This window comes from Anoplolepis gracilipes, chromosome 1, assembly GCF_047496725.1.
Source record: "Anoplolepis gracilipes chromosome 1, ASM4749672v1, whole genome shotgun sequence".
Lineage (NCBI taxonomy): Eukaryota > Metazoa > Arthropoda > Insecta > Hymenoptera > Formicidae > Anoplolepis > Anoplolepis gracilipes.
Genome location: NC_132970.1, coordinates 12,558,840 through 12,579,723, shown reverse-complemented (window position 1 = coordinate 12,579,723; position 20,884 = coordinate 12,558,840). Strand labels below are relative to the sequence as shown.

The window sequence follows — 20,884 nt, the reverse complement described above, 5'->3', positions numbered from 1 at the left end:
GTGGATTAAAGGAACGCTAAATCATCGTGTTTACTTATCACTCACCGATCATGTCGTCCGATTAACATACCGATTAACATACCTGAAACAAACAGTAAAATATATCGTTAAAATTAACAATTTATATACATATAAGTAAAGATAGTTGATGTATTTACATATGATTCGGTACATCAATAAAGCAAACACGTGTGAAGATGTTACATTGCTCAATCGTCGAAACTGTTTAGTGTTTAGCTTCAGAGAATTGTTTGCTCATTCTTGCTCAAGTCTGTTGCAACGATGCATTTCGAGCTAAATACGTTTCTTACTCAGCACGTTATTTTCTCAACCAAAATTATCAGACACGAGCAACTTTGTGTTAGGTGGAACTGGCGTCTTTTCACGCAGTTGCGATTGTTGCAATTACGACGTTGTCGACGATACCTCCTTGGAAACTAGCGTGTCCAACTGAGAGTTGCCTCGTGATTTTACACCGTGTAATATACACACGTTGAATTTAATATCGGTGCCGCCGGAGCTCATTGTCAAGTCGGTCCGGCCAGGTTAAACGCGATCGTTTTACTATCCGTCATTCCCGTCTCGCTAAGTATTAACCCTACCCGTACCTGCTATCTGGGGTCGACCAATTTGCATACTGGCCCGTCTATTACATCCTGACCTAACACTGACAGACTTCTCGACGTGCGGTGGGCGGGAAGGGAGAGAGTCGGTTCACACGGCTGCCGGGGTTCACTTGCATAATGGACCTAACTATTCGATACTCTTGACTATCCTCCCTACGTGACTAATTGATCGGTAATCAAATTGACCTACTTGCACGCCGCGCATACATTAAATGCTACCTTGTATTGTGAAAATATATTGTGTAAATGAATTAAACAAAATTCTTATATAATTCCGTATTTTTTTTCGGAATCTTTATTTTAATATATTCCGTATTTTCACAGGAAGCGCGAATGTATATGTATATCTCGATTAACCTGCTGCGCGGTTCAACCTTTATCTCTGTATCTCGCTAGTGCTCTATAAAAATTCTCGATAAGCAGGGCGTGTCAAATTCGTTTTAGTTTTCAAACGGGTCATAAGCGATTTCACACTATGTCTAAACCGACACGTTTTTAACACGCTGAAAAAGCGAGAGCTGATATGCTTTTTAATAGTGTATTTTTAAATCTATATATGAAAGAAATGCAAAACACAACAGCGGGTGGTCCGCAGCCACTTTGTTGGCGGGTCGCGTGTTCGATCGTTCTCGGTTGATAAGCTCTTCTCGCATATAAAACGATAAGAGAAGAGTGTCAGCTGTGTTAATACGGAGCAGGAACTCTAAGCGCTTTTCTAGAAGATTGATTAATTATTACAACTCAGCATATAACTTGCGTTTAATCTTGCATTTTTTGCGCCTGATCTTCGCGCTTCTCACGAAGGATTTTTCTTATCTTATAAACTGCTAAGACTCTTGATCAATTTGCGGAATAATTTTTAAATAGCGCAAACACTCGTGTGTACAAGTAAAAAATATTATCTAGCCTCCAGCACAATTTTGTATCTCCAGAGTGGAACAAGGCTAATCTTTTTCTTTATACAAATTATGTAATTTATATTCCGCTTAACCCTTTGAGTCACGAATTTTTCTAATTGTCAATATTTTAGAAAATTTGATACAAGGGTTTTTGGGGTCGCTGATTACGAATCCGTTGTCAGATTTTCAAAATTCAAGATAGCGGATCCAATATGGCAGACGAAATTTTACTTTCGCCATATTGGATCCCTATATTAAATTTTGGAACTTAAATTTTTTTTTCCTTTAGATTAGATTCTGTGATCTAAAAATACTTTTAGAGAAAAAATTTAAAAAAGAATAGAACTGTTACTTTCAATTTAGAACAGAAAATATTGTTTTTTATATATTTTTTATCAAAAAAAAGGAGGATTTAACAAAAACAACACGGTGGAAAATTCTAAAAAAATTCTGATGATATTTTTGCAATTAACAATTAATGACTGTTCATATTTTTTTACACTTATTGATGTTCTAGAGACTTTGTAGAAACAAAAAATCCGGTATTTGTTGATAAAAAAGTAGTTAAAACAATAAAAAACTACGAAAAAAAGGTGGGTCTCTGGGTGACCCGTTGTGACTCAAAGAGTTGATCCTTGTCCTATATTATTATGCTGCGTATGCATTTTTCTGACTTGAACAGTTTTTATTTAGAGCAGAGAAAATATATCAAAACCAACATAAATTTTTATATTCACAAATATTTGTTGGATACTGCAGTCCAAGCTTGTATTACAATTTTGATAATATTATTTTAAACTTTTTGACAGAAGACTTTTTGTAATAGTAAACAAAAATTAAAATTGGGAAATTGTTTCCTGACGTTTTTACTGAAAACATAGTAAAAATAAAGAATTGTAGTAAAAATCACAAAAAGATAGAAAGATGAAAAAAGACAAATAAAATAAATGTAAAAATATGCAAACATACATACCATATTATATTATAAAAAAACATATCATAATATTATATTTATTATTACTGCTGTTTAGATTATGTAATTTGCAAGAGAAAGTCGTAAGAAAAAACTTTTTAAATTTAAAAGACTCTTAAAAAATTTTAAACTCTTACAATAATATAAAACTAATTTAGCGTATAAACGAATATACAACTATGAGCTGACAAGAAGCTCTAATAGTTAGTTTACTCTGATGAGTAAACTAATTAACAAGACTAAGTTCATATTAACTGTGATAGAGTGCAACACTTAATTATACTAAGAAACCGGAATATGTTGATTTTAGGGAAATCTATATTGAATTTGATACTTTTCTCTATTTTTTTGTCACAAAAATAAGAATTAGAATAATAAAACTGCTGAGATATTTTTTATTTAATATTGTTTTTATATAAATTATAAGTATAATTGTGTTTATAAGTATAATTTTGTTTTTATAAAGTTATGTATTTTGTATGATTTAATATGGGGCAACTTTTTCTATTATTTATATTTTTAAAGCATTCTTTTTTTTGAGCATATATCCGCACATTCCTTTTATACCATTTTTGGCGTGCAAAAAAAGAAAAAAAACGGAAACATCGCTTCCTTCGAAGCCCCGAAAGCCCGCTTTACGAGCGCGTTTCACTCGTGGTTCGTGCCTCTTCTCGCTTCTCAGTGAGCATAACCGGCGGGAAAGGAGAAGCGACCGTGGCGCGCGCGCCAGCGAGGCGGATCAGCGATGCGAATAAAAGTTTCGCGAAAAGGGGAGGGAGCATACAATGGCATCGAGGATGCTGCGAGGGTGAAAGTTACGGTTGAATCATTGGTGCGGGCAGAGGACTACTCTGCGAGATGGTACACCGCTCTGCCTCGCTCATAAAATAAATCTGATATTACCGGGCGCGCTTACTCTTTTTCTCTCTTTCTCTCTTTCTCTCTTTCTCTCCGTCTCTCGCTGTTCCAGGATGCATACATTTCAACCCTTCCACCATCCCTTTTCGTATACCGCGTTACCACGAAATACAACGGAGGCGGTCGTGAGAGAAGCGCTCGATTCAAGCGGCGATGGCGGTGGTGGCAGCGCCGCGTTTTCGGTATCGGATCGCGCGCGGCGAATCGAGAGGCGGCCTGCAGGGCAGTATCGTAAAAACGGATAGTTTTTGTAGTGCCTCGCGCGGGTCATGAACGTCGCCCCGGGCTATGCGCTTCCCGCGTTGTCGACACGCCAGATCGGAGAATGATCGCCGTGTATACCTTCGACGTGTATCTCCTCTCTCTACTTTCGCCACGCTCCACCATTCAGCTCAATTGTCCGCTGTTTATCGACAACACGTTTTGCGACGTCCAGAGATAGCTTGGTCTTTGTCGCACGGGATATTATGAATTGAACGTAAACAAACAAAACTCTTTTAATCTATGCTTGTTCTAAAGTGTGTGTAAAAAAAGATTTACAAGAGATTTTATTTACTTTTATTATATTTATATAGTAACATTTATCGTTTCTATTATTTCTATTTAGTATTTTTTTTTGTAATTTTGATTAATTTTTTTTCTTTAGACATATCAAAAGAATTTTCTAAACAATATATATTATACATATAATAATACATATGAAATAACGCACAATGTTTTACAACACATTGTATATGACGATCTATCTTTATTCATAATTTCCCTTTAATATTTTTGTTGTGGAAATTTCACGACACATTATGACTAAACTCTGCTAAACTTGTCATCGCAATAAAATTGTTGCATTTGAAATTTGTTCAATTTAGTTCAAGTGTTTTTAGTTTTTTTAGTATTTAACAAGTTTGAATCCATATTAGCTGCACATATAACTGCATATATAGCTCTCATCTCTTTCTCATAGAAATTATTTCCAGCACATATAAAACAGCGTTGATAACTCTCATGACGAATTGTTTCCATGCGATCGCGTCAAAACGGGTCGCTCGGCCATCTTTATCCGGTTCGTAAATTCGATTCTTGCATTTGAATCGCATGGTTGCTTTACAGACGCGATTCATACGAAGAAGCACACGTTTTTACGAGTTTTCTACATTATCGTGAATATAGCGGCGAGCAACACTGATCTATGCGGGGAGTAAAATCGGAAGTAAAAGTGATCGTAAAAAGTGTCGCGTTTTAAGATAATCGCGGGATAGTTCCAAAAGGTGATAAAAAATTCACAGAGACACATATCCACGATAGCTTACATCGTTTCGATCGTCATATCAATATACTTTTATGATATGTGTCGGACCGAGATTACCTGACAAAGTTTCAATCTTGATCTGTGAGTCGTCAACAGAATAATAATTAACTAAAAACATGCTTAGATTTAAATTATTTATCGCAAACAAATTTTTTTAAATTTTTTAAATCGTTGCTTGCGTAAAATTTTGCGTAACTCATCTTCTTTTTTTGAAAGAATTTTTGTTTACACTTCATAAAATATTTAATAATAATTATTATAATATTATAATAAATATTTAATAATTTTCCAAAATTATTCTCATATAATTGAAATTACTTTGACAATAAATATTATACTACTATTTGGTGAATATGATCTTTTTTTCATTGGCTTTAAGGTTCTGCTTACGCATCGTAAAAAGTTAATGAAGTGGCAGCATGCGAAAATACACTTTGCACAGTCATGAGAAACTGAAAACAGGGGATTGCCTTGCGTCGGGTTTACAGTTATGGAAATTTCATATGCTATCCGGGAAGAAATAGAAAAGAGGCGAAGGGGAAGAAAATGGCACGGTGATTTGTATTCCCGAAATATCGAGAGTATATTAACTTTTACGGTTGCCAGCATAATATTACCGGCCAGGACAACTTTATACGCATCGATCGTAAAGAAAGTGTCAAATATAAGAACACTAATAAACTCTTCCAATGAGAAAGTTGTTATGTTTGCTGTCGGACTTTATAACGCGAAAATATTACGCTTTCATTCGCTTTTATATTTTCCATTCCTACAAACAAGATTGTTTTCACGACGATACATTTTACATTATTATAATTATAATTTATATAATTTATTATTTATTATTACAATATTTTTTAATACATAATATTATATTTTTTATTTTTTAATAGAAAATTCTGTGTTGAAGATTAATACAACTTTTGTTATTGCTGATCATTTGTTTTACGAAGCTTACGCCAAATTCTTTCAACTGCGGAAATCGTTCATCTAAAACCTTTGCAGTTTTTATTGAAGAACGTGAGAGGCAGTTTCCGCCGATGCGTCATACGAGAAATAAAAATATAACCGTCCGCAGGTTTACGCAAAGCGGGCGCGCCTGAATGCGCTTATTATAAGCGTCATTTGTTATCTCTTTAAAAATAGCGATGTGTTGGCATGGTCAGACGGCAATGTCGAGCCGGATACTGCGAGCCACGGGACGATTTATCAACGCGCTCAGTGACAGGATCGTCCATGCAAGTTTGCTCGCGATGGGCTATGAGCGGCCAAGTTAAATCCTGCCTCATCTGGCTGTGCAACTTTGGCAATGATACGCGATCGTATATTAGCAGCATGTATTTTTTTTTTAATTTTTTAGAAATAGTTTTATATATATATATGTACGTGTGTAACTATTTCAGTATATGTACAATATATATTTTTATAGAAATATATGTGTGATTTCTTGCATAAAATTATTTTCAAGTAGCATATATACTACTGATTGATACAATTATTATATGTGTCATATTCATTATATTAAACAAAGTATCATAGAAATTATAAGTCAGATGAAAAAATTGTAAACAGCATTTATCTTCTTAAAATTTATAATTTTATGTGTCATGTGTAAATACATATATATGTATACACGACACGTGAAATTATAAATAGAGAAAGATATAGATGGAATTGTATTTTAATTATATTTTATTTATAATTATATAGATAGAATTTTATTTCGAATTTTGGCACGAATTATAGATCATCTAAAGCGGAATTAATTTAACAATACATATTTTTATCCGATTTTATTTAAGTAATCTCGCAAATTTCGATATGTATCTAATCCTTGTAGACATTCTCAAATTAAGGGAAGGCATCTATTAATCAAAATTTCAAGATATGCAAAACTCATGATAGCCAATTAGTCTGGTATCTTCCCCAACGTCGAAGCGAATCAATTTGATCTCCATCGCGCTTCCGTGGAGAGGGGTATGTCGGTTGCGGCACGATAGGTGGATATGGCAAAATTTCAGGGGTAGCGAAAACCCATTACCACACTGAGAGCTGGTACAGGGTAGGTAAGGAGCATTACGAGATGAATTAGAACGCTGGTCCATTTCCTACCACTATCGCCTCTCCTCTTTCTCCTCCTCTTCTTCCTCCTACGATCGATCTTATCCGCTTAATAGATTCAGCGATATTATTGAATTAGCGTGGTTGAACGAAGCCAAGCTACTTAGACGCGTTAACGGGAAGATCGACGGGGAAAGCTGGCCGCGGACGAGAGGGGGTACAATCCACGAATCGAAACGGCACTCCGATATTATCCTTCAGACCGCACTGTCCCCCGAGGGCACAACTCCTTGAATTTCCATTGCGAATTGCAAAATGCGAACGAGAAGTGGAAGAAAGGAAGAAATTACACGCGGAAATGAAAAAACATCAAATGTGTTTCTAATTTTCTATGTGCAAAAAAAAAAGAAATATATAAATCTGTTTTAACTCTTATCGTTTATCAGAAAATCAGCAAGAATTAATACCGGCATGCGCTGTTTGAAAAAATACTAGAACAGTATTTTTTCTTATCGATTTTTTCGTCTTTGAAATATTTCCGATTTTATCTGGGAACGTTATTCGTCGAACGGTTTTCGTTTCATGTAAAATATCACAGATATGAAGTTTGACTAACATGAGACTAACGCACGCGGTAACCCGAGAAACTATTTTCCGCGCAAAAAGTAAGAAGCAGCCCTTGGGCGAGCAGATGAATCTACCTGTACGCGAGGCGTAGAGTGCCACTTCGTCATTGCCTTACGGTAACGGTTATGCTTTAGGAAAGTTTACCAGTTTGCTACTATCTATCCACCTCGTTTCTCGCTCGACGGATCCTTTTACTCGTCTCAGCGTCATCTTCCGCCCGCCTCTCTTACTTTTTCCCTCACGATCTACTTTCAACCCTCTCTGTAGCGCGTCGCATCCTCATACACTAAGAATCAAGTTGTGCGGCAAAGTACTAGTTTTCGCCTTCCGTCTCACGCATTGCTTCATTCCTATCCGCATCAGACATCGTTCCGTAGGCGAAATGCAAGTCTAATTCAGATCGAATAGAAATTGACTCACAAAAATAAAAAGAAGGTACGTAATGATAAAATGCGTTTGACATATAAGATACCATGTGATTAATGCATGATTTTTTTTTAGTCTATATTTGTTAAGAAAACAGTAAAATAGAGCTAACATTGTGCTAGAATAAAAATAATTTTGTGAGTTAGCTTATCATTTCGTCTTGCAATAATTTTTGTCATGCGAGAAATTTACGTACAACATTAACTGCAACTTCTTAAAGATCATAGATTTCCATATTATGGAAAAACTTTTTTCAGATTATATTACCTTCTGCCAGGAAGTTCTTAAATGTGCGAGACTTAAAGTTTAATTTACAAATTACGATAAGCAATGTAAAGTGTTTCTTTTTACTATTATCTATTAGATTCTATTTTCAAATATATTTCATATTACGACGCTTTGCATTTAATTACGAATATACCGCAAATTTAATCACGTTTGCAAAAGGATATTCCGGTTCTTGTCACGACATTTACAGATCAGTACCGTCTAAGAGAATCTCACTCGCGTCAACCGGGATTTTCCGGCTGTCCCTTCGTTTCGAGAGGCCCCTTCGGTCGCGTCACTTAATAATCTTTATTCCCTAATTCCACAAGATACGTAAAGTCGGACAGTTAAGTCCCTCGGATTAGATCATGATCGAGGAACACGAAGACGAGGGTCCGCGTTTCCCAACGTTCATACAAAACGAAAGAAAGGAGTTCGTACGTTGAACTTATGTCGAGCTCTAAGCCCTTCTCTTCTAGAGATTTCTTGAGAGAAAAGTCAGACCAAGAAGAGTTTGATTACATATATCTCTCGTATGCTTATGTAATAAATAATACATAATCTCTTGTATTCCTTCTTTAAGAAAGACATCCGTTGTAATGCGATTGACATAAATTGCTATCTTATTAATTTATTTACATACAATTTATTATTCATTACAACATTGTTCTATATACAAAAATCTTTCAAACGTACAATTAATTCATTTTCTAATTATTACATCTATGTGCAATTTATTACATCTCATATATGTATGGTAATAATAACTATTTATAAAAGTTACGAAGATACTCTGGCCGCCACGATATCGGTTTTTTTCTCTCGAAATTATAGAAAAGAATGTCTATGGTAAATCTGGAGGAAAAGTTCCTCAATCGAAGCATAAGAGGGACATTAGATTATCTTCTCGAACTGAACCGATCAACCAATGTCGGATTGTCAATCTTCCAATTCTTGAAGCCCTCCCCGGAATTGCTCTGGCGAAATAGTTGGCTCGATTTTGCTCATGGAGAGAGAGAGAGAGAGAGACCCTTTAGGAGAGAATCCCTTCAGGCCTCGCGAGCGACATCTGGTCGTGTGAACTCGTGCCACGACAACGGAGAATCAGCACCGCTAATAATTACCACCCTCGAAATTCTCTTGCTCCAAGACACCCCATGGACCATTTCTCGCGTGGCTAAGCACGCGATTTCCGAAAGCCGGGCCACCACGCTGAAATATCTCGCCTCGAGGCGAAGAATGGCGCGCGTCTGTGCTGGCGCCCCGGCGGCGCGTGTGACGTTGAATGCAATCGAGGGGATGAAATCGTTTGTCACGTCATTTCATTTGTTACTCTTGCTTTCGTGTCGTCTCCGTAAATAGCGTTTTTGCATCATACTTTATGGCGCGAATAAAAAAAGACCTATTTTCCACTGCACGCATCATGATTATTGCTTTCTCGTTCGTGAAGGTCATATCTATGTTGATTAAACTGTACGATAATGCTCCTATTTTAGTTATAATATATAGTTTATTTTATACAAAATTTATAATCCGCTTTTCTCTTTGATATCTCTCTGTGACTGATAATTTAAAAAAATTTCCGTACTTTGTATGATAAGATTAAAAAAGATTGTGATTTAATAACGCAGTACATGATAAATACAATGATTATATTTAAAAGTTTGCAAAATATGCATCATGTTGTAATATCTTCTTAGCATTTAAAATTTTTGAAATCTGATTACAAACAAATGTTGGTAACAAAGGTTTCGAGATGAAATAACTGGCTCACAACTACGTGGAGAGAAATATGTAAGCTTCCCCGTATTCTTGAATTAAACTGTACATATCGTGTGTTCGAACCCTCGAATGTGTCGCTCTATAAGAGATCGCTTCAGCGTCCCACAGATTGGCTATTAAAACCTTCCATACCAAGTGCCTCGAGAGTATACCCGCCTTCACGAAACTCCCTGCCGACGATATGAAGGGTTGTTTCCAATTTTCCTAAATTACGCGCGTCGCGATATAGTCGCGATGCGTATAGACGAGGAAATTCGTTTTCGACCCTTCCTTTTCGCTCGAATTTATTTTCAATTGGACTGTATTTTCAAACACATCAATGTACGTATTTTGCTCAAGTTTGATACATCCTTTTTGTATCAGAATTAAATTAATTATCTTTATTTCAGATTTAATAATAAATTCTTATACATAGTTAAAATAGATTTTAATTTGAATTGTTAAATTTGAAATTTCAAATCTTTATAAAGTAAAAAAACGTTTATCAATGTCCTTTCTTATTAACTCTCTACACGCTGTTTATACGATAATTGTCTTTTTGCATATTTATTTAAGCTTATTCCAAAAACAATTGGATTAATTTCACGCTCGATTCATTACGAGACCCTTGCATGTTTAATCAGCGTTGTCTTCGTCGAATAACTAATTACATTTTTGCTACGACGGAAGGAATAAGGACCCGATATTCTGTCGTTGATTACAATGCGCAAACAAAGTTTGCAGAGGGTTCTCATGAATACAATAATATCACAGTACTAGGTAAATCCCTCGGACAATAAACTATCATGAAGTAACTTTTAATAAGGATATTGATTGTAAAGGAAAGGAGTGTCTTTCGCTAAGAATTTGGATTGCCAAATCTTTTTATAAATTTAAAAAATATTGAATTATTGAATAATATGTTTACGTATACTTAATATGTGTGTTTATGCATAAATATAAATTGATAGATCAATTTTTTGCAAATATTAGTGTAATTTAAGATAAATAACACATGTGATTGCTTAAAACATTTTGTTTTATTCCATTATGTAATTTAAGTATTGAAATCATTTATTTATACGCAGATTAGTTGATTATTACTATTAATCATTTCGTAATTAAATAATATGGAGGTAAAATAAAATAAAATAACGTATATAAATATATATTAAATAATATGTATATATATATATATATATATATATATATATATATAAACACATGAGATTTATGATTTGCGATTATATATAACCTATAATTAAAAAAAAAATATAAGATTACAGAATAGAATATAGAAAAATTTTTTTATATATTAGATGTAAGGGAAAGAGCTATATCACATTATGAAGACGATTTGAGGAATAACTCTATTTTGACGGTGACGATTTATATTTGATGCTGATGAACTGCTGAACAAAGAATTCTTTTTAGGCAGAAAAGAAAATTGATTGGAAAATCCAATTAGTCTCTTCCATCCTTTTTCCGCAGTATCTTTGATGCTGAATTGCACCATCTCTCTTTTTCTAAAAGCAGCATAATTAAATTTATTGCGCTCGAGAAAGTTGTATCTAATTCTACCAGTATTTCACTTTCACTGGCTTTGGAACGAACTTTCGTAAACTTATTAGGAGTAAATCATATTAGCTGAAAAAATAAGTAGCTTTAATGTAGCTTGAGCTTCTTCAATATAATCTTAATGTACATATATATATATATATATATATAATCCTGTCTCTCTATTTATCTATTATTCATCTAGCATTAAATTTTCAAAGTTACAAATGTCATATACGGCGTATCTATTTTATATTAACATACGATTCTGCTATATTATTTATATTTTTTCTTCTAAAAACATTTTGTACTATGATTCTGGACTTTTCGCGGTAAAACGAAGAAGATCAAAACGGAAACCAAAATAGGGAAGGAGGAGACTCCCTCGTAAAATCCAATGAATCCCGCGAATAGCCTATCAGAATCTGCCGTGCAGCTTGGCATTAAGTATTCGCTGTTTGCATATTAATTGTTCATTATGTCAACCAGCCCCTGATATCGTTACACGTAAGCGAGTGAGCTTATTTGGTCGGAGCGAGAACCGTGTAACAATCTCCAACGATCGAGCGGTTCGTGATTGTTCATCTCTTGTTCTTCCCTTCCCCTTTTTTTGCGAGACGCCTACGCACAGCTATCCCGGGAGCGATGTATGCAGATTTCTTAATCATTCCTATTACTCGGTGAGCTTCCTAGCGCCTAGGGATCGATGTCGCGGAATCCAGATGAAAATCGGTAGGCTCGATTATACGACGACTTTGTCGCCCGGCTTTTCTCTCTTCAGATGCTAAAAGCGACGAAGGGGCCGCTATGATAGTAGCGCAAAAAAAAAAGAACACGAGGCGATGAGAAAGAACGAGGGAGCTCGAGCCCATATAACATTCATTCGTGAACCGTTGGGAACGCTTGAAAGCGCAGCGTCATACTTTCCCTGCCATAATTCGTCGGGGGGAGAATTTCCATCGTTTCGACTTCAGCACCAATCGCTGTAATACTAATTTTGAAATTCCTGTCCGCGCCGCATTACATAACAGCGATCTCCACAAATTCACAGTCTCATAGACATTTTGTTTTATATGAAAACGTAATAGAAAATTTCCATAATTTTATTTCATAAATTTATCTGTTTCTATCAGTCTGACAAATATCATGAGTAATACAAATAAGGAATAAAAATAAAAATATTAAAATAGGAAGAGGAGAGAATGAAATATAGATTGAGAGAGTTTATTTGTAGAAATTCTCGCGCAAACGCAACATAGTTAAAATGATGTAAAACAATTTTTTTTCAATAGTCCACTACCGTCAATCGCTTTCATTTTCGTCCTCCATTGACGTCATCAAACAAGAATATAGACCAGATAAAACTGCCAGTTAATTTCTGGATATTCTGGCGTATTAAAACTTTATTCTCTTTACATGATTTTCTATTTTAAAATACAATATATGTATTAACAAGTATTAATATATTGCCAAATATATAATTATAATTAGGTAAAGCGTTTTAATCATATATATTATGACTATTATTATTATTATTATTACTATTATTATATAAGATGTTTTTGTAGACGCTTTATACACGCGCGATACAAGGATATATTATACTAATGTACAAGTTGAATATGTGTGTTCGATACTTGGAGTATCACCGTCGACAAGATAGATCACGTGACATATCCCAGCCGACATCTTTTTCAGACGACGCAAAGAAATCAGAGATGACTTAGCGGAACCTCATTCCTCTTCGTTATACTGTATAGCTCACCTTATACACGATCCCTCCTTCCTTCCGTTTCCTCTTTCCATGTCAGTTTCTTCTCGTTTTTAACTTCTTCTATCGAGAGAAGACGGCGTGTCGCAGTCGACTCTCGATTCAAATGGGCTTGCTGTATCGCGATCGCACGGATCACCCTCTGTTTCCGCGACGTACGACTTCGTTTCCCATGAATAACGCATTTTTCCGGCAGGAATCGATATGCAGAATATCCTGGAATGTACCGACAATAGTATCTCTTTCTCTTTCTTTTTCCTCTGTTTATTTTCCCTAGTTACGCGACAACCGACAACGACTTAGAATATACGAATTCAGGTCAGTGAAATCGTCTCATATCACTTTCGTTTTTACTCTTCTCTTTTCTTTTTTTCGCGATCATTCGACGGAAGCAGATTCGTTGCCTAAAAGGCGGAAACAAACGTCGAATTTAGGGAAGCGATGTAATCCGCGGGCGTGAAATTGAATTGTCTTGTACTGTAGGTAAACAGCGAACGATCCTACACCCGCGATCGCTTAACGCATCGGATTTCTATCCGTCTTCTATCAATTTTACGATGATGCTGCGCGGCTCTTGGTACAAGATATCCCGTAAGTCACCGTGATCACAACTTCCTTTTTTTCGAAGAGAAATCGAAAAGGACATGTAGAAAAGCATCATTGAGTGTATCGACCATTCGGCCGAATACAGAGCAGGATAATGAATTTAGTCCATTTTAAAGAGATTATTGACGGAATCCATTCCCGGTCCTAATAAACGCATGGCCGATCGAGCGTGAGAGCCAGGACCCAGGACCTCGTTCTCTCGATCTCTTTCCTCCTCTCCGGGCTCTTCTCTCCCCCTTAATGTAATTACGAATCTCTCGGTTCGGATCAAAGAGAGACAGGACTAAATATTTCCACTCCGCAACATTTTCTCTCGCGCTCGCACCAAAACGATATTTATTCAGTCGTTCTGCGTTCGAATCGTTCGAACGTAATATCTGCTGTAAACCAACGTTAGTGTCAAAAGTTATCGCGTAACACGCAGCTTGGACGAGTAGCGTGTTCGCGCGGCTACCATTTCATCCAATTTGCAGCGGTACGCTAGAGTGCATTGAATGGGTTGCGTCGTAACGTTATCGATGTAAATTCACGGAGAAATTGCTTCGAGCGCGGGCCGAAGCAAAATTATCTATTCGTTCATTCCGATAAACAGTCTCGGAGAAAAACTATTCGCTGCACGGGACGCCAAACCGGAACAAAATAGAATCGAAATATTTCTGATAAAATTTGTAAAATTACGCAATCTCGTCGTAGGATACGTCAAATCATACTAAAGAGTCTTTACGTGGTACAAATTTCTCTTTTCGTAGCTACTTGAAAAATTGACGATAATCCATCTCTATCTTACGAATTAACTCTCTCGATGCGCCGTCTCATGGGAGGAGACGCGAGTCAGACTGCGAAGGAAAGAAATGCCGCCATAGATGAGTCCTCTTTTCTCATCCGCCAACCATCCGGCTTATATATTGTAAATACCACGTAATCTGATGACCTCCCGGCGACGGTCCCTTCATTACTGGCGCGGGTGCCATTGTTCCGTAGGTATAATTGAATTCCCAAGGCAGCCCGCTCTGCCGCCAGCTAACCCTCATCCTCTCGACATCAGCGATCCGAGAGAGAACCGCCGATTCCACGTCGGAACTCTACGAGACCCTGATTTACCCCATTCAGTCGGGAATAATGCGATATCTCGTCCCCCGAAAGCCACGTCGAATCTCACTCAAGAGAGAGAGAGAGAGAGAGAGAGAGAGAGAGAGAGAGAGAGAGAGAGAGAGAGAAAAAGAGAGAGGGAGAGTGAGTGAGAGAAGGAAAGGAGAAAGAGGGGTCATTTCGACGTAGGAGCGGGTTAGTCTAAGCTCGATTCCGAATGTCCATCCGTTCATCGCCTACGAGTCTTCCGCTCGTCTCCGCGAACGTGAATGTCGCTTTCACTTTGAGTGCACGAGCCAACAATGGATTCTATCGGTGCACTCGGGAAATCGTCGATAATTCGAAACTAAACGCGGAACTCTACCACGTAATATTCAGCGTAATTTCGACTTCGAATGTGGATTGCCAGAATTGCTCTCTGAACCATGTAAATTTAATATGAGCCCGCAAGGTTTATGCATTACGCTTGTTGTAGATAAGTTGATAAATAATGTAATTTTACATTTTCACATACATTTTTCTTACGTTTTAATCTTTCTCAACTAATTTATAATATACTATTAATATAAATTATAATATACTTTTAATTTAAATTATATAATATATGTACTTTTACTTTATCAAAATTTGAGATATAGTTTACGAATTGTAAAGCATTGAAAACAGCTTTCTTCGAATTAAGCTGCAAAGGCAAAAATATAAATCTCGATGTTTTATCTGTTATTTAATTTCAAACCCCCTTCAGAGATTTTTTGCTCATAAAAATGTAATAGTATTCTCTCAGTAATGTACGTCATACTATATAATAAATTTTCATGAATGGCAGTTAGTGATCATTAAGTTCTTAATGGTCTTTTAAGTGTCGGAACGATCGTTTCACCAGTGAATTGCTCGATTCACTTTCAACACGCTAGAGCATTCTTTACTACTATTCTCTTTCTAAGCTTGGCGACAGTAATTCTATTCAAATATCTATGTAACCGTATCAAAACTCTTATTACAATCTATAATATACACGCGTTGCAATATGCAATATAATAAATACTTTACTTTAATATCAATATATTAAAATTATCATCATGCTCAAAGTATAACTTTTCAATCAAGAATTATGCATAATTTAATTTAAAGTACAACTTTTCAATCCAGAGTTGTGTATAAATATATAAATATCTCATACACATAAAAGTAATGTAAATTGGAAAGAGAGAAAGAGTCTTTTTAATATTTAAATTCTCTCTCTTCAAAAGAATATATTAAACTGAAAATTATTTTCCGTATTTTACACCGATCGCGTTCACAATTTTCAGGTAGCTTGAATGAGTGGAAAGCAGAAAAAAAATTTACTCAATCTGATAGAAATTGAAGTGCCGTGCTCGTTACGACGAGTTGGTCGCATTCGAGCCCCTGCGGTATTCTACGGTCGATTATACTTACAAATTAGACGATCCACTCGGTAGTCATTCGTCAGAGAGCGTCGACTGTCAGTTCTCGTACTGTCAGCCGGAGATGATAACAAAGCGTACGGCGTGTCTAAACCAGCGAAACACGTCGCAGACACTCACTAATCGTAAGCGTCAGAGTAACGTCGCGGCATTTGGAGGCAGGATCACCTACGGCGTCCTATCCGGACGTTATGGTCCGTCGCGTTCGTATCGTCCTTCCAGAACCCCGTTGGTGATCATGAATAACAATGTCGATAATGCGTTCGCGTCGCCTGTATACGCGTTGCCCATAATTAATGCTCGTCAGACACCCCGGGTGGAAACTCGCTTTTTCTCCACGGCGCATCCCCGTGCGATCCAGACGCCGCGCCGGGATGCCTTTACGTTCATTTTACGAAATTGACGAGAGAGGGGTGCGTGTCCCTCGTACAGAGACCATTTCCGTTGTGGTCGACTAACTCCGCGCTGATGCGTTTGCCCTGCTCTCCGTCTCGTAGAACCTCGATGGAAAAGCTCAATCTACATTAAAAGTAGTTACGTCGTGAAAGGTAATAATATTACATATCATGCGTTTAATAGATCGATCATTATCATTAATGTATGTGATTTAAAAGTTACAGATTAAAATTCTTGATTTTTAAAGCTTAAGTTTTGAACGATCTAAGATCTGCGACAAAATTCAAGAGAGAATTCCATTTATTATTTTATGTGTCTGCATATTTTAATATATGTACACGTGCATTTAATATTACACGATATATAAAATTATAACTGAAATTCTATCTCGAATTTTGTTACGAATTATAGATTATTTAAAGCGCTAAATACCTTGACATATATCTTCGGATAATCCTGAAAAAAAAAACGAACAAACCAAATATACAAAAATTTACAACTCTCGAAGAGACGCGCGCGCGTGCACGAGTTATATCTTGCTTTTATTTTATTATGAATAATTTTGCGATACTAAGCTTCCATTAATGCAGCATTGCTAAAATCGCACAAGCTCCCTTTGTGCAGAGGGCACGCACACGCGCACGCATAAACACGCCGCCGTTTACGACGACGACGACGCGGCCGCTGCAGGTGCCCTGTCACGGTCATGACTGATGACCGACATTACGATTTGTCAATAACAATTGTCCCGGGCATAACTGCCCCGCGCAAACTGCAACTGATAGCTAACATCGATTGTCCACGTCGACGTAACTGTCCGCCACCCGGGGTGACCCATAACGCATCCGCACCAAAAATCTGCCGCGGACAGCCGGGCGCGAAAACGGATTCGCTGCGTCCGGCAACGGTTGTCTCGCGGCCCGGTACGATACGCGACGTCCATGCGAACACAAGCGGCCGATCATTTCGCAGCATTGCCAATTTTTGTGTATTTTTTCTCGGTTCCTTTTTCCCCATTTTTTTGCCCCTTTTTCCCTCTTTTTTTTTTTTTTTTTTTAACATTCGAGGGTCAATCCGCGCGTCAACTCGCCCGCCGCTCAACTGCATGGAAACGAAAGCTATTGTTCCGTTGGGAAATAACGGGGACTTTTTGTTTATCGCCAAGTGTCTTTCCGATAGACTGACGTTTAACATAATTAAAATTTGTCCCGACGAGACACGGTGTTTCGCGTTATTCATTATCGGCGCGTACAAAAATTTAAACTCCATTCGTAACATTTTGGGATGCATTATAATCGCAAAAGCGATATTTGCGAAAAAATATTATCGTAAATATAAATACTATACGAGTAAATAACGATCTCTTTTGTAATATCAGCGTTACATATTTTACGATCGTTTTTGTACACGCAGCTTCGAACGCGAAAAATCCCGTGAGATTTTTTCCTCGGCCACTCGAACGTCCCGCTCTCAACGAGAAGGAAGTGGATGTAGGAAATTCAATTTGATCGCCGACACGATTTTCGATTGGCAGACAGCTCGAGAACAGCGTGTGTGTCTGCGAGTACGACCAAGGACAGAGAGAGAAAATGAACGGGACCGAGTCTGTAACGAGTCGCATTGTACGACTGAGGAGATCTTTCTCATCTCCCTCTATACCTCTCTCTCTTTTTCTTCTCTCTCTCTCTCTCTCTCTCTCTCTCTCTCTCTCTCTCGTTCTCGTTTTATTTTCTGTGGTGGATTTATCGTCTGTTCGTTCACGGATATACGCAGCCTCGCCAGGCAAAAGTAGAAGAAACGGCCAGTGTCCTTTCGAGCGCCATTTTTCTTTCTCCGCTTGATTCGTAGGCGTCTCGAAGACTTATACGTGCTTGAATTTTTTATTATTACAGTATTGACTTCACGAGGGATTAAAAATATAATACTAAGAGATGACAAAAAAAAAAAAAAAAAAAAAAAATAAAAAGATATATATTTTATACATAAAAGGATGTATATTGATATGTACAAAATATGATATTAAACTAAATATTATTGAATGTTTAGATTATATATGTGTGTGTGTATGTGTAGACAGAAATCTATAACTATTGATTTTTATAGAGGTCGTGCAAAATTGCGTTTAAAGCACACAACACGATTGTATCTTGAATTTGTTCAGTATTCCTTCGTTACTTGAATCCAAACGTTGTATAGAAGGTGGCGAAAGGGAGAAAAAAAAATACATTCCAAGAGACCGTTGTGGTTAAACTGGTACTTCTTCTTCCCGGGAGTCTGTCCCGATTCATGCCGCGTGAGACTTAAATGAACTTGCAAGGGCCGCGATTCGTACGTCCGTCGGCCGTAGCGAAACGGACAGACGACGTAGGAGTGCTATATCTGGTGGAGGTTAACGTTCACCAGACGCTGAAGAGGCCCCCCGAGTACCGGAGGCGTGCTCGAGAGCCTCTATTGAATTAACTCCATTCACCAAATTGCTCTCGCATTATGCTGGATCACGCCTGAGCTAACCTCCTGCGCCTCTGTATCGCACAATCTCTCTCTCTATATCTATCTATCTCTCTCCCCCTCTCTCTCTCTCTCTCTCTCTCTCTCTCTCTCTCTCTCTCTCTCTGTCACAAACGAATCTGAAGACGAAGTCGTTGACGATTGAGATTCGCGTTCCGCTTCGCAGAAATACGTGTGCGCTTCCCTTTGTGGACTCATCAAAGCTGGTTTCCTTCGTCGGGACTTCGTTTCACCCGGTCAGATCGCGCCATTCCTTTAAAACGCCGTCCTCAAGATTCGGTTCAACTATCGTCCTGCTCGTTATCGATAAGAATATCGAAATATCGGAAAATTTAATTGTATCGAAGTATTGGATTTCTCTAGCAAAAGGAAGAAAAAAGGCACCGACATTGATTGGTTAAGAGAAGTAAAATCAGACGAGGCGCGCTTCGTTCTTTTTCTTGATTGCCAGTGGCTCACTCCTAGAAAGTTTTTCAACAAATAATAATGTAGACATGGCGTTTTGTCAGTAAAATATTAATTGGTCACTTAAAATTACAACGCGAGAGCGACAGGACTTAATATTCGGATCCTGAGCAAGAATGTCCGAAGAAATCTTCTTTCGGAAATGACGTCGTTGCTCTTCCTTTCGTATAGAAGATGGCATCTACAGAACGGCGTTGTTGAAGAGGTTTTCGCGAAATACTACCATGTTGAATCTTCCTGCCAGGAAGATTTTTCGATGGTTTCTCGACGAAGGTTGACGAGAAGTTAGTGTTATTACCGTCATTGAGGGTGTCTCAACGAAGCGTCTCTCTTACGTGAGATCCTTAATTTACCCCAAAGCTCGTCCAGCAATCTTCCGCAAAATTTAGAGCTTCTTGTCCCTAAAACTTAGCTTCACACGTTTCGAGCGAATTTTTCTTCCAGTTTCGATTTCTTTTTTTTTTCTCCCGTCGAGGTATATCGTAACCGTAACGGTTACTCTTAAATAATCGTGCGCGGAATACGGTGCCTCGTTGTACGAGGTCGTTGTGTAATTTTGATACTGTCGACAGTATAAATCTTCATACAGTCACCGGGAAGACAGATGCATTGAAACGCGCGTACTATATTAAACGGCGAAACGTATATGGCGACGGGTCTTACATTTATCCGTCGGTTCGTAAATAGCGCACAGTTAAGGTACGTAATGAAATCTAAATGGCGATTGTGTGAGCGCCGGAGGCAACGGCGATTGCAACGGTGGCGGCGGCGGCGGCGGCGGCGGCAGGTAACGTTACAAGGGCTCTTATCGAGCGCATGCCCTGAGTGCAGGTGACTAATCCATCCTTTCTGCCCGCTCACTGGTGCAGCAACGCGCCCTGCGGACTTAAAGATTAATCTTCCATACCGAATAAAGTCAAGAACGGACGTAATTAATGGAGGTAATTGGACGCATAATATGCTATAATACTACTTCCTTCATCAGAAAGAATAAGAAAAAATATACTTATAAAATTCCATTAAAAATTCTTGATAAGATCAAGTTAATCGACTATACATATATCGTTGATAATTCATATGATGTATTAATAAAATAAATATTGCAATATATGTATATATTATATATAATAATAAAATATTATAATATTAAAATATTAGAATCTCTCGTACATGCTTGTTTAAT

General features: G+C 37.4%; 2 protein-coding genes across 8 annotated transcripts in view; one reads left to right on the top strand and one right to left on the bottom strand.

Moving 5' to 3' along the window:
• Ten-m (teneurin transmembrane protein Ten-m) overlaps nt 1-20,884 on the bottom strand; it is a 575,864-nt gene that overhangs the window by 361,889 nt on the left and 193,091 nt on the right. The window contains exon 1 of one of the 6 annotated variants that reach the window (XM_072894576.1): nt 46-67. The exons of the other annotated variants lie outside the window; for them this stretch is intronic. Coding sequence (XP_072750677.1) covers nt 46-52 — 7 coding nt within the window. The 5' untranslated portion in view covers nt 53-67. Of the gene's footprint in view, nt 1-45; nt 68-20,884 lie in introns of those variants that run through there. 6 annotated transcript variants of the gene reach the window in all.
• LOC140667039 (uncharacterized) overlaps nt 1-20,884 on the top strand; it is a 168,514-nt gene that overhangs the window by 131,975 nt on the left and 15,655 nt on the right. The window lies entirely within an intron of this gene.